General features: G+C 37.3%; 1 protein-coding gene across 1 annotated transcript in view; it reads left to right on the top strand.

The window, feature by feature from the left end:
* LOC110163324 (citron Rho-interacting kinase) overlaps nt 1-12,247 on the top strand; it is a 65,780-nt gene that overhangs the window by 26,576 nt on the left and 26,957 nt on the right. The window contains exons 7-14 of the mRNA XM_055161495.1: nt 543-683; nt 1,877-2,002; nt 4,567-4,662; nt 5,215-5,331; nt 6,001-6,110; nt 6,416-6,590; nt 7,326-7,523; nt 7,950-8,003. Coding sequence (XP_055017470.1) covers nt 543-683; nt 1,877-2,002; nt 4,567-4,662; nt 5,215-5,331; nt 6,001-6,110; nt 6,416-6,590; nt 7,326-7,523; nt 7,950-8,003 — 1,017 coding nt within the window. The remainder of the gene's footprint in view (nt 1-542; nt 684-1,876; nt 2,003-4,566; nt 4,663-5,214; nt 5,332-6,000; nt 6,111-6,415; nt 6,591-7,325; nt 7,524-7,949; nt 8,004-12,247) is intronic.

Genomic DNA, 12,247 nt, shown 5'->3' with positions numbered 1-12,247 from the left:
CGATACAGTATCACAATATTTTGTTTATTGTTACATCTCTATTCTCTTCTCAATTTGTGAACAAAGAACACTGCTCGGTAAGGCCTTACTTCTTTATAAAATCTGATACTGCTTGACTTAATACTTGATGCAGTGTTAATTTCATCAACTACAATTTACAGCTACTCATATTTTGCTTACTTGAACTAAATTAAAAGAAGTAAACTACAGCTTAGACTAAAATAGATGCTTTTTTTGACATTAAGTATTGATATATAGGATAATAAAAAAGTAAACATAAATGAACGAAAAGGATGAGATTAGATGCCCAAAATCAATTTTTCAATCCCAGAGTCCCAAACCAGACATACACAAACTTAACGCCCAAGGAACACATTAAAATAATTTAACCAATTGTTGTTGTTTTTTAAATCGTGGTTGAAAAATACATTTTCTGGTTGACTTAAACTTTGAAAGTTATCGACTAAGTTGGTGACTAAAACTAGACACTAAAGATATAGAGTAAATCTTGTCAGAATGAGCCCCGCTTAATGCTTGTGCAGGCTTTGAAGGCGAGTGCAGAGGCCACAGAGCTGCTGCAGTCTGTGAGAGCGTCCAAAGAGCGGATTGAGAGAGACATGGAGCGTCTGCAGAACAAAGAGGACTCCAGTGACAGCCTCAGACGGCGGCTCCGAGAGACAGAGGTACAACTGTGATGCTACAGTTAAATCATTTAATTAATTATTAATAATAATTAATAATTACTGTATATGCCTTTTTTCAGAATTTGATTTAATAACATTTTTCAAATATCAGCATTGTTAGGATAATTACTTAAATAAAGACAAAGAGTTGAGTAAAACACAAACACACATACACACAAATCGTCAAAACAACTACCAGATAACCTAGTCCCAATAACAATGTACAATGTACCAGACTTGAGAAGAGAGGAGATAGAAATTGATCAATCAAGTGTGAAAATATCATTCTGGAACAGATGGAAAATGAACAGACTCAATAAAATAAAATAAAATAGGGATCCCACATTTTCTTAAAAGTTTTCAATGAGTCCTCAATCTTACATTTTCTATTTTTGACAAAATATAGAATGGCTATCATCCAGGCATGGACTGTGGGTGGAGCAGGAGACTTCCATTTAAGAAGAATAATTTTTTGCCTACTTTGGCATAGAGGGTTCAAGTAGTAGACTTAGACAAACTTTATTGAGCCACAAGGGACATTATTTGGACACAGTAGCTCACAGCATATTATAATAACAAAGAAAAACATATGAATGGTATTCTAAATACGTAGCAGAAATAGCAAGAGATTGGTCAAATAAGACATAATTATATAAATGTTTATGTACAAGTAAAAATAAAATATAGACATATATATCTGTTATATACCAGAGGTCGTAAAGAAAACAGTGCAAAGATGAAGTAATGATTGACAGGACACAGGGTTTTCTGTTATATAAATGAGTTGTTGTACACTTTTATGGAGTATGGTATGAATGCAGTCCTGTATCTCTCACTGTTTGAGGGGCGCTGTAGGAGCTTGTTGGAGAATGCAGCAGTTTGTCCAGTTTCCTCCTGTCCCTCATTGTGACAAATATCTCCAGCTCACAGCCTATCATGTGACCAACTTTACAGATCAGTTTGTCAATCTGTCCAATATGCCTTAGTAAATCTTGAAACTCAACAGTGGAAACCAGTGACAAGGCTAAAATTGTACAAAATAAAGACAACCATGTTTAAACTTCTTTTTATAAAAACAGGTTAAGTAAGATGATACATTTAGTTTGTCATATTTGTATCATAGGTAGTCCTATTGGGATATGTATAACACAGCTCATTTTATTAAATATCTCCTCTGCTTTGCTTGTCTGTAGGATGGAAGGAAGACTTTGGAGAACCAGGTGAAGAGGCTGGAGATCGTGGAGCGTCGTGAGGCTAAACTCAAAGATGAGATCCAAACCAAAGGCCAGCAGATTCAGCAGATGGCAGACAAGATCATGGTAACTCACCTCTGCTTTTTTTTCAGACACTGGATGACTTTTAAATGCAACAGGAGTCTTATGCTTTTTCTTTCAGTGTCCCTAAACCAGAGTTTCCTTCAAGAGATCCACAAATGCTGTTGGGACTTTCCTCATTAAATGATGATTAAATTAAAAGTGCTTTAAAAATATTTTGGCAGTGATTAGTGGCTTATAGTCACAACAATTGTCAGTCCAAAACCCACAAAATAACTCAACATGCTCTAATTGTAAAATGTAATTTATGATCTCAGTAGTTTCATTATTAAAGCAGACCTATTATGCCAAATACATTTTTCAGAGCTTTTAACCATGTTATAGTTGTTTCCCCTCACCATTTACTCACCCAAAGTTGTATTTGGAGTGATTCGTGCATGTTTGAGCAATATTTATTCACTTATTTCCTGTTGCCATATTGCCAATCAATCTCCGTTTTCATCACCACAGGCATGCCCACTGCTCTGTGCTTTCTTCTTTCTGCAATTTTACTTTCTTAATCAATGATACATGCAGTATTCAGCAGTGTTGCATAATCATTTTGGTACAAATGAAAAAAAAAAAAATATGATGATGTGTGAGAAGATGCTGACTCTTTGTTGTGATGTTTACAGCAACATCAGCTCCCATTGCACACCTCAGTTTTCTAACATGGACGTCAGCAGACCTGTTTCTTTTATTACGTTGTTTTAGATGAACATTGCAAATTATAGCATAATCATCCACATGTATTGTATTATAGATTATAACTAGAGGAGAAACAAGCACAGTAGGTCTTCTTTAATTTTTCAAGTCAGATTAATTCATCTAGTGACCTCCACTCTCTAAGATCTATCAAATTGTTGACGGTGTATTCACCCTCACTTTGTCCCTTGTCTGTTTGCCTTTTGTTTCGGAGTAATTAAAAACATTCACTTCCAACTTATCCAACCACAACCATAAACCCCTCATGTGCGGCCACTCTTTACTCTTTAGTTAAATCTGGCTAAATAAATGATGTGAGTTTAATGGAATTTAAATGTCTTCTGATGTAAATTTGCTGTGACTCAGTGTATTAAAAGCTCATTATCGCTGCATTTTCCATGTTGCTGACACACACAGGAGCTGATCCAAAACTGGTTATTAGAGTCACATGGGCCTCCATGTGAAATGTCATTTAGCAATCCAACAACAAGCACGTTAATGTTTGGTTTTAGGACACGTGTTTTAAAAATGTAACCTGCATGGCTTCTTAAAATGTGTAAAGGTTATGGTGCAAACAACAAAGCAAAAGTGGATGTACATACATTAATAAGTGTTCAAAAATCAGGGCAAAAAAAAAGTTTAAAGTTACAAAATTTAATATTTATAGACTTTGTACCAAGGATCCTTAAAGGTGCATTGTGTAACTTTTCTGGTGTAGTATCCATCAATTGCTTTTCCACACTGAGATGTTACTTCTTTGTCTGCAGTGTTTCAAAGTATGGCATTAAACCTTTCTATGCTCATGGAGACCAAACCAGACCAAGTTACCAGTCAGATCTGTGGAGAAGCAACCCCGCACAATCAGAATGCCTGTTTTTACATATTTTTGAGATATAAAAGCATCTTTAATTTATTAAATGCAAGGTAGAGCTGTTTAGTGTCATACTATGGAACAATGACATATCCATAGAAACAGGCACCAGAAAAGTTACACAGTCCACCTTTAACTGTGCATAACTGTGACATTATTTTATTTTATTATAATTTTTTTCAGTTTAATATAGATCCCATTAGCATATGTTTTGCCTTGGATGTGCAACCTCTTTTCTAATAAGCTAACTCAAATTGATGTGAACTCTACTAACTCCTAACCTTAAACGTCTCATCCCTTTACGCAAAATTGACTCTTGTGAACTCTAAGCCTTGTTATAATGTTGTTACCTCATCAAAAACATACATGGAGTTGTGTTTTGTTTCATTCACACATGTTTGAGTAACACTGCTTTATTAGTCTACCTACATCTCCAAGGCTTAAAATGCTCTGTTCCACCTTGCGATGTCATGAAGTTAAGTTAACAGCTGTCTTTTTACTTTTTGTTTGTAGAGAGTTGAAATTCCTGGCCTGAAATTATTCAGATGATTTCAGTGAAGGTGTATGGAGTTTAAAAACACAGTTGAGCACTTTCTCTATGACCACACAACATCACAAGATTCAGTGTTTTTTGTTTGAGAGAAGAACTCACCCTAACTATGCAGGATTTCTGTGTTAAACATGTGTTAAAACAACATTATAACATAGATCAGAAAATCGTGTAATATAGTCCCTTTAACCATAACTGTGTTCCTGACCTTAATCATAAACCTGTTCCTAAACATCATCACTATGAATGACCAATCACAGTAGACCGTCCCTCTGGAGCAAACTGTCCAGCATTTTCTGTCAGAAAATCTTAACTTCAAAGTGGTAAGTGTGTTGCTTTGGCCACAGGGAAAGTCAACCTCAACAGCTGTCTAAAGGGCTGCATGTTTTCCTAATATCTGGCAGTGTTTCTATAAATAAGCCCATGTGTTTGATGTTTATGCAGGAGCTGGAGGAGAACCTGAGGGAAACACAGTCCACGGCTCAAAGACTGGAGACCCACTTGAAGCAGAAGGAGAAGCTCTATGAAGACAAGATAAAGGTGCTGTTTCATAACATACACATGGATGCTCATTAAATGCATATCACATCACAAAACATATAAATAGTCTTTTTTCTGCCCTATCCCAGTCTCAATTAAGCAATAGAGGCATATGCTGCAATGCACAAGTCAACACACTGCCTGTGTTATCCACTGAGTGCTCTGGTTTTTAACATCAACCTAAAAATGTGCAATAGGCCACTGCCTTCAGCTAGGTCCTCCTGAAGAGATTCAGATTCACCTTCTGTGGCACCTCCCATTCCATTGCACTGTGTTTCCCCACTGCTCCTGACTGGTTGCTCCAGTAGAGTCCTACCGTTTAGGTATACTTTTATGAATCAATTCGGAATCTTTGCAAAGAGTCAGTGAAATGGAAGACTGATTATTCTTTCCACTCCTAATAGATAGGGTGTATTCGTTTTGTCAACAGATTGAGGAAGTGTTGTTATGTGCTAAGTTTGGTTTGCCTTGAGTTTTGTTCGGCCTATAGCTGGTTCCTCACACACCTTGTGTCGTGGTGTTAAATGAAGCTCTGGTGGTTGTGTGGAGCAGGTGCTGGAGGCCCAGATGAAGGCGGACATGGCCGACAAAGAGATGCTTGAGTCCAGTCAGAGCAAATATGAGGAGGAGGTGCGCGAGAAGTGCAGCATCATCAGCGAACAGAAGGCGGTAAGCGGTCGGCAGCTTGGCAATGACACACTTTCAAATCTTATCACACTGACATACATTCCCCTAATAACACTGTGAATGCCAACTGCAGATTTATTGGAGTGCAATTTAACACTATATGTAATGTTAATAGACTAACAGACCAGAGGCTCAAGCTAATGCTAACGTCTGCTGTGTGTAAACAAAACATTTGTCATTAGTTGGTTTACCACTGAAACAGATGAGCAGCTATTAGCTATAAGTCACAAAAGAGTTAGCCGACAGCTAGTGTAGCGTAGCTAGTAAATGATGCACTACATGTTTACATTTCTGAAAAACTAACAACTAATGGCTAATGATGATGGCTGCCTCTTGCAAATAAACTACACATTATGCATGTTTTGGTATTGGATTAAATAAGTAGTCAGTCTAACAATTTTTGTATATGGTAAGCTTCGTCTTTAGGGTGTGACAAAAGTGACTCTATATTATAGAATTGTAAATAAATCAATCCGTAAATAAATACTAAGTGTGTCCATAGACAGCAACAAAGTTCTGGCAGAGCAAATGACCATAGTCCACCTTAGGCACATTTTTGTGATATAAGCAAACATATCCTAAGATGTTTGAATAGAAGAATATATTGGTGTTATTTTTTATTAATTTTTTTATTTTTTTCATATTTTTTAGACCATAAATGCCATGGATTCAAAGATGAACAATCTGGAGCAGAGGATTGCTGAGCTGACAGAAGCCAACAAACTGGCAGCAAACAGCAGCATCTACACACAGAAAAATATGTAAGTGCTGAATGCAAATATGACATTTACCAACTACTGTCACAGGCCGGCTGCAGCAGAATTTCTGCTAAATCCTGTTTGATTTCATGAGACCCCTGACGATGCAGTATGGTCAATAAACATTCATTTTCATTGCAAAAGCATTTAGTGTGCAGAACCTGACTTACCAAAGTCATGTGAAGGTCAGTCTCACCTCTATAAATGATATAATAAACACAATAGCTGTTTGTCTGGGGGCTGTTCATGTCCCACACAGAGTCAGACTGAATCACGTCTCTTAAAGATATGTTTGCTGCTGTTGTCAGGAAAGCCCAGGAGGAGATGATCTCAGAGCTCCGGCAGCAGAAGTTTTACCTGGAGTCTCAGGCTGGAAAGCTGGAGGCCCAAAACGCCAAACTGGAGGAACATCTGGAGAAGATGAGCCAGCAGGAACAGAGCAACAAGAGCCGCGTAATGGAGCTGGAGACACGGCTCAGAGAGGTGAGAGGAATTGGAATTTCTCTTGAAACATGTTATGTGCTATGAAAGTGCATGACAGGTAAGGTATAGTAATGTATAATAATGCATAGTAAACTGTAAGACTCCAACTACTTACTGAATTCATCATGGCTTAATAATTATGCATTAATTAAGTAATTAACCATCTATAATTATATTCACAGATTTTAATCTGGCCAAGTGAATTTATCACATAGACAGTGTTATTAAATAAAATCGTACGTATAGTACACATAGAATTTTTCCATTTGGAAAGTACTATTTGTAAAAGTTTGTGTTTTTGTGTGTGTGCGTGTTTGTGTGTTTTTGTTTTTTTTTTGCTTTTATTTAATAGTTTTTCCAGCTCATCCAAGCTGCTTCTTCAGTTCTGGTCAATTGACAGAATTGTGCAGTGTACAGAACAGAATTTTTCCTTTGCTACTCTTTCTAAATATTTTCATTGAAGAAGACTACAAATAGTAAGGCACATTAGAAATAATTTGATGGGTTGACAGAAAATTGATGAAGCTCTCCATATGCACTCACTCATTCATTGGCAAGAGAGGTGTCTTAAACAATGAAAGTTTTCCATTCCAGTTAAAAGCCGCAGCATAAACTCAGCTCAACCACTGCGTCACATACAGTGACTGTTTTGTCCTGTTTAAAATCCACTTCGGTCCTACTGCTGGTATGATCTTGCATTACTCCATCAGTGTAATATGTGTGTGGTGTGTTTAGATCGGTCTGGAACACGAGGAGCAAAAGCTGGAGCTGAAGCGGCAGGTAACAGAGCTGACCCTGTCGCTCCAGGAGAGAGAGGGGCAGGTGACATCGCTCCAGGCCACACGTCACGCTCTGGAGGGGCAGCTCCAACACGCCAAGACTGAGTTGGAAGAGACCACTGCTGAGGCCGAGGAGGAGATCACTGTGCTCAGGGTGAGGCAGGCACTGGGACAGGGTACAGCTTAAAAGGTGCACTATGTAGCTTTTTGGTTGGGGTCCGTCACCTTGTTTCTATGGAGATGTTGTTTCTCTGCCTGTAATGTTCCACTACATGACATTAAACAGCTTTATCTTACATTTATTCAGTTACAGCTGGTTTTATATCTCAAAAATACCTAGAAAAACTGACATTCAGGCTGTGAGTGGGGTTGCCTCTCCACAGATCTGACTTGTAACTTGGTCTGGTTTTGCCTCCATGAAGATAGAAAAGTTTAATGCCGTACTATGAAACATTCCAGACAAAGCAATAACATCTCCAAGGAGAAAAGCATTTGATGGACCCTCCAAAGAAAAGTTACACAATGCACCTTTAATATGTTTAAATAAGACTCTGACATCTGTTATGTTTTACTGCTGTAGGCACACCGAGATGAGATCCAGCGCAAGTATGACGCACTGAGGGACAGCTGTGCGGTAAGTCAGATGCTTTACAGATAATAGCTCAATGAAAAAGTACATGCTCACTTTGGCATTACTTGGAGTACATTAATCCAGATTCTGTTAGCTTGTCTTCATGTTATGTAATATCCCGTCATTTCTTCACTGCACATTAAAATGCTAATTATCACTTATGAAGAGTTTCAGAGGTGCTTGTCTCCATGGAGATGTTATAGCTTTGCCAAGAAAGTTCTACAGGCATTTAACCTTTCTATATTGCATTTATTTGATTCCAGGTGTTTATATTGCTCATTAACATGCATTTTTACAGTGAGCGGGCCTACCTCTCCACAGATCTGACCTAGCAGAGTCATCTGCTTATCTCTATGAAGATAGCTATGTTTAAAGCCTATTGAGGCTAAGCAATAAACATCTCCTTGGAGACAAGCAAGTGGCAGATTTGCTAGCAGAAAAATGACAAAGTACATCTTAAAACTGAATACATACTAATTTATTGCACATTTAGTGAACACAGAATATTTGAAAATGTATTAATAGTAGGCTTAGGCCTTTAGGGACTAGTTGGAGGTTGGCAAGGGTTCTTTCTTTATTTCTAATTCAAAAATAACTAAAGATAGATTAACTTCTTATTAAAGGTTGGTTCAGGCAAGGCAGTGAGTCATATACTAAGGGTCTATATTACACAAAATTCACTAATATGATCTTTAAGCCATGCTAGATGTTGTTTCCTCATCAAAAACATACCTTGAGCTGTATTCTGTTTTATTCACACCTTTGAGTAATCCTTTGTTATTAATCCGTTTACATATCTAAAGGTCAAAATGCTCTCTTCCACCTTGTAATGTCATGTAGTGGTAGTTTTCAAGTTATCAGCTACCGTTTACCTTTTGTTTGAGAGAAGAACTCAACCTAAATATGTAGGATTTCTGTGTTAAACATGTGAATGAAACAAAACACAACTCCAGGTATGTTCGTGATGAAGAAACAACATTATAACATAGATCAGAGTAATGCAGGCCTTTAAATAAACTAAAACTATCCTGTCATCGAAGGGTTTTTTTTTTTTTCCACAAATGGCAAACCATATATCATCAGCTTCACTGTAATCCAAATAGAATTGATTGGAGAGTAAATAATTGTTACGCTGCTCGTTTCACAGCTGTTCTCAATAATCTGAACACTGTTGGGCCTGAATGACTGCGTGGAGATCACTCTTCAGTTTACTCTCAGCATTTCTGTCGTGAACACAAACAAATGCGAGTGCTACAATTATCAACACTGATCCTGCTGGAACAGACTGCCCATGGCCTCAGTCTCCCATCTCTATCAAAAAAGAAGGGAAAAAAAATCACATGCTCATTCCAAGATTATTAGGATCTTTTTATTCGTCTTTTCTTTTCACTTCTCACTCTTCCTTATGCCAGTAACACTGCTTGAAACTGATGTTCAAATGTAGCAACTCTTAACAAAATGGCAGAGTGACCATGTTTAATATTTGATAGTATGAAAGTGGTGTGAGCATGAATGCTGGTGATGGTCAAAGGGGCCAATTGCGCAGACTGGCTCAGGGCAGCTGTGGCTACAGTAGTGACTTAGCACCACCAGGTATTCAGTGAATGAATAATGCTCAGAAATTGTCTTTGAGCATCTGGAAAAGAGCTGTATAAGTAAGGAGTTTGTTGCAAAAGTAGTTGTAGTGATAATACAAAGGTTATTATAAGGTGTTGTCCTACTAATAGTAAGCTTATTGCATTTGCACTGTTTAGGAGTACTAGTAAGTATTTTCACAATCATGTTCAAGAAGGTATGAGGTAGTGGCAGTAGAGTTTGTAATACATGCAGGACTGTCAGAGTAACTATTACTAGCAAGTATTATTTAGGAAATCCACTAAAACTAATACTTAGTTAAATACCTTTTTTGACTTCTAATCATGTACCAATATTTTGCTGTAACTCTTTAATACCCTAAATAGTGTAAATATCTGTTGTTTTGTCTTTACTTTGGCCAGGGTTTGAGGTCCTGCCACTCACAAACTGTTTTTGCGTATGCTACTGTTATCACCTGGAGACTGATGAAACCTCTATGGCTAAGATCCTGCAATAGCTCAGGGTGTCATTATTATTTAAGCACTTTGTCTGTCCTAAAAAGGGGCATATGAATTAAATGTGTTATTATTAAGAACATACTGTTTTTGTATTTAGAAATGAACCATTCTACCTATGGTCAAATGGCCATGTTTAACCTGATTTACTATTGTCCAAAAGTCTTCCAATACTGTGATAGGAATGGGATACAAACCAAATGCAAGTATTTCTGAATTTATGTAAAACAACATTAGCTTTTAAGGTTAAGGTTTAAAGGTGCACTGTGCAACTTTTTGGTTGGGGGTACATCACCTGCTTGTTTCTATGGAGATGTCATTGCTCTGCCTGAAATGTTCCCCAGTATGACATTAAACAGCTCTAACTTACATGTATTCAATTACATGTGGTTTTATAGCTCAAAAATACCTAGAAAAACAGGCATTCTGACTGTGAGCGGGGTTGCCTCTCCACAGATCTGACCTGTAACTTGGTCTGGTTTGGTTTCCATGAAGATAGAAAGGTTTAATGCCATACTGTGAAAAATTCCAGACAAATAACATCTCCATGGAGAAAAGCATTTGACGGACCCTCCACCGGAAAAGTTACACAACGCACTTTTAAAAAAAGTTTGTCACACACGATGTCACAGTATTTTTAATAACATCCGGCCCTGATACTGCATTTCTTCCTCTTACAGGCTTTAATTTTCTTGACAAACTGTTGTGAGTGACATGCATTGAGTTGCAGATGATCCGGACATGAGTTGGTTTCTTTTTGAGTGGCTCTATAGATCACTCTGACAGATGATTATAGTGAGCACAGACGCACATCTCTGCTCCTACTTTCCTCCGCCTGACTTAAACTACTGAGAGGCTGCTGTCTGTCTGCCTGCCCTCAGAACTGCACTGATACAGAATATGTATTGAACTTAACGGTACCATTTCCATAGGGTCTTGTCAACTGTCAACCACTAGAGGGTCTCTAAAAGCTCCAAAAGACTGCAGTAGCTACTGACATTCCAATAGTTACTGAGACATTGCTTAGAATTTAAATGTATCTCTATCATATTAAGATGTTGATGTGGATCATCTAAACTGGGATTTTTGACACTCTAATAGACTTTTTCCAAAGGGCACCCAAAAACAGCCATGAAGATGAGAAGGAGTAAAAATTATATGATGTTATGATATGGACATTTACTGTATTTAAAATGTAAATTGCACTTTTACTTACATTTTCTGAGTTATTAATTTCACCTCCCTTCAGTGTTGAGCTTGTCCTTTTTGGTCAGCAGGACAGGATTCTATAAAGCTTCAATATTTCTGCCATTTTCTGGTATTATCAAAAGTACACGTTGTGATTTTTACTTTGTAAAACATAGTTAGAAATACAATTTTGACAGCTGTGTTTCATTATTTCAGCCTTACAACAATACAGTTTACATGGTGTCCCTTCAATAATTGATCATGACCTCAAAAATTTTCCCATTTTTGTTGTGGATAAGTTTTGAGAGAAAAAGTGGATCTTATTCCTATACTATGTGCTGTAGCTGACTCTGTCTGATTAAAGGAACACATATGCTGATGAACGATTAGGCACTTGATGTTTTATGAAAGAAAAGTAAGTCCGACCTCATGCAAGAATGATTGCAGCATTATATCACTGACCCAGATATGGGAATCATGTAATAATGTGCAAACTTGAGACTGACTGCGTGGGAAGCTAGGTCTAGATCAACTTCAGACTAAAGTATACTATATGCAACATGTTTTTGATGAGGGAACAACATTGTAACATGGTAAAAACACACATTCTATAACAATTAACAATGTTTAATATCAATCACATTGTTAATTACTCATGTACTATTACCTATTACAAATTAATTTAAGCAAAATGTAGACTATTCTAACTTGACTTAAAGGTGTACTATGTAACTGCCTGTCTCTATGGAAATGTTATTATGTGTGGAGAGGCAATCCCAGTCCCAGTGGGAATGCATGTGTTTCAAGGTATGTTCAAGTAATAAAACACCTGTAATGGAATAAGTGTAACATGGATGCCATACTGTGGAATATTCCAGTCAATGTACTTACATTTCCATAGAGAGCGTGTTAAGTTAATTGGTTGTTATATGGTGGAACTGAGTGTAATGAGATCTTTATAAGGACACG

This window comes from Boleophthalmus pectinirostris, unplaced genomic scaffold (assembly GCF_026225935.1).
Source record: "Boleophthalmus pectinirostris isolate CB_2022bp ecotype Guang Dong unplaced genomic scaffold, ASM2622593v1 HiC_scaffold_4, whole genome shotgun sequence".
NCBI classification, from domain to species: Eukaryota; Metazoa; Chordata; class Actinopteri; order Gobiiformes; family Gobiidae; genus Boleophthalmus; species Boleophthalmus pectinirostris.
This window is presented reverse-complemented; position numbering and strand designations above follow the sequence as displayed.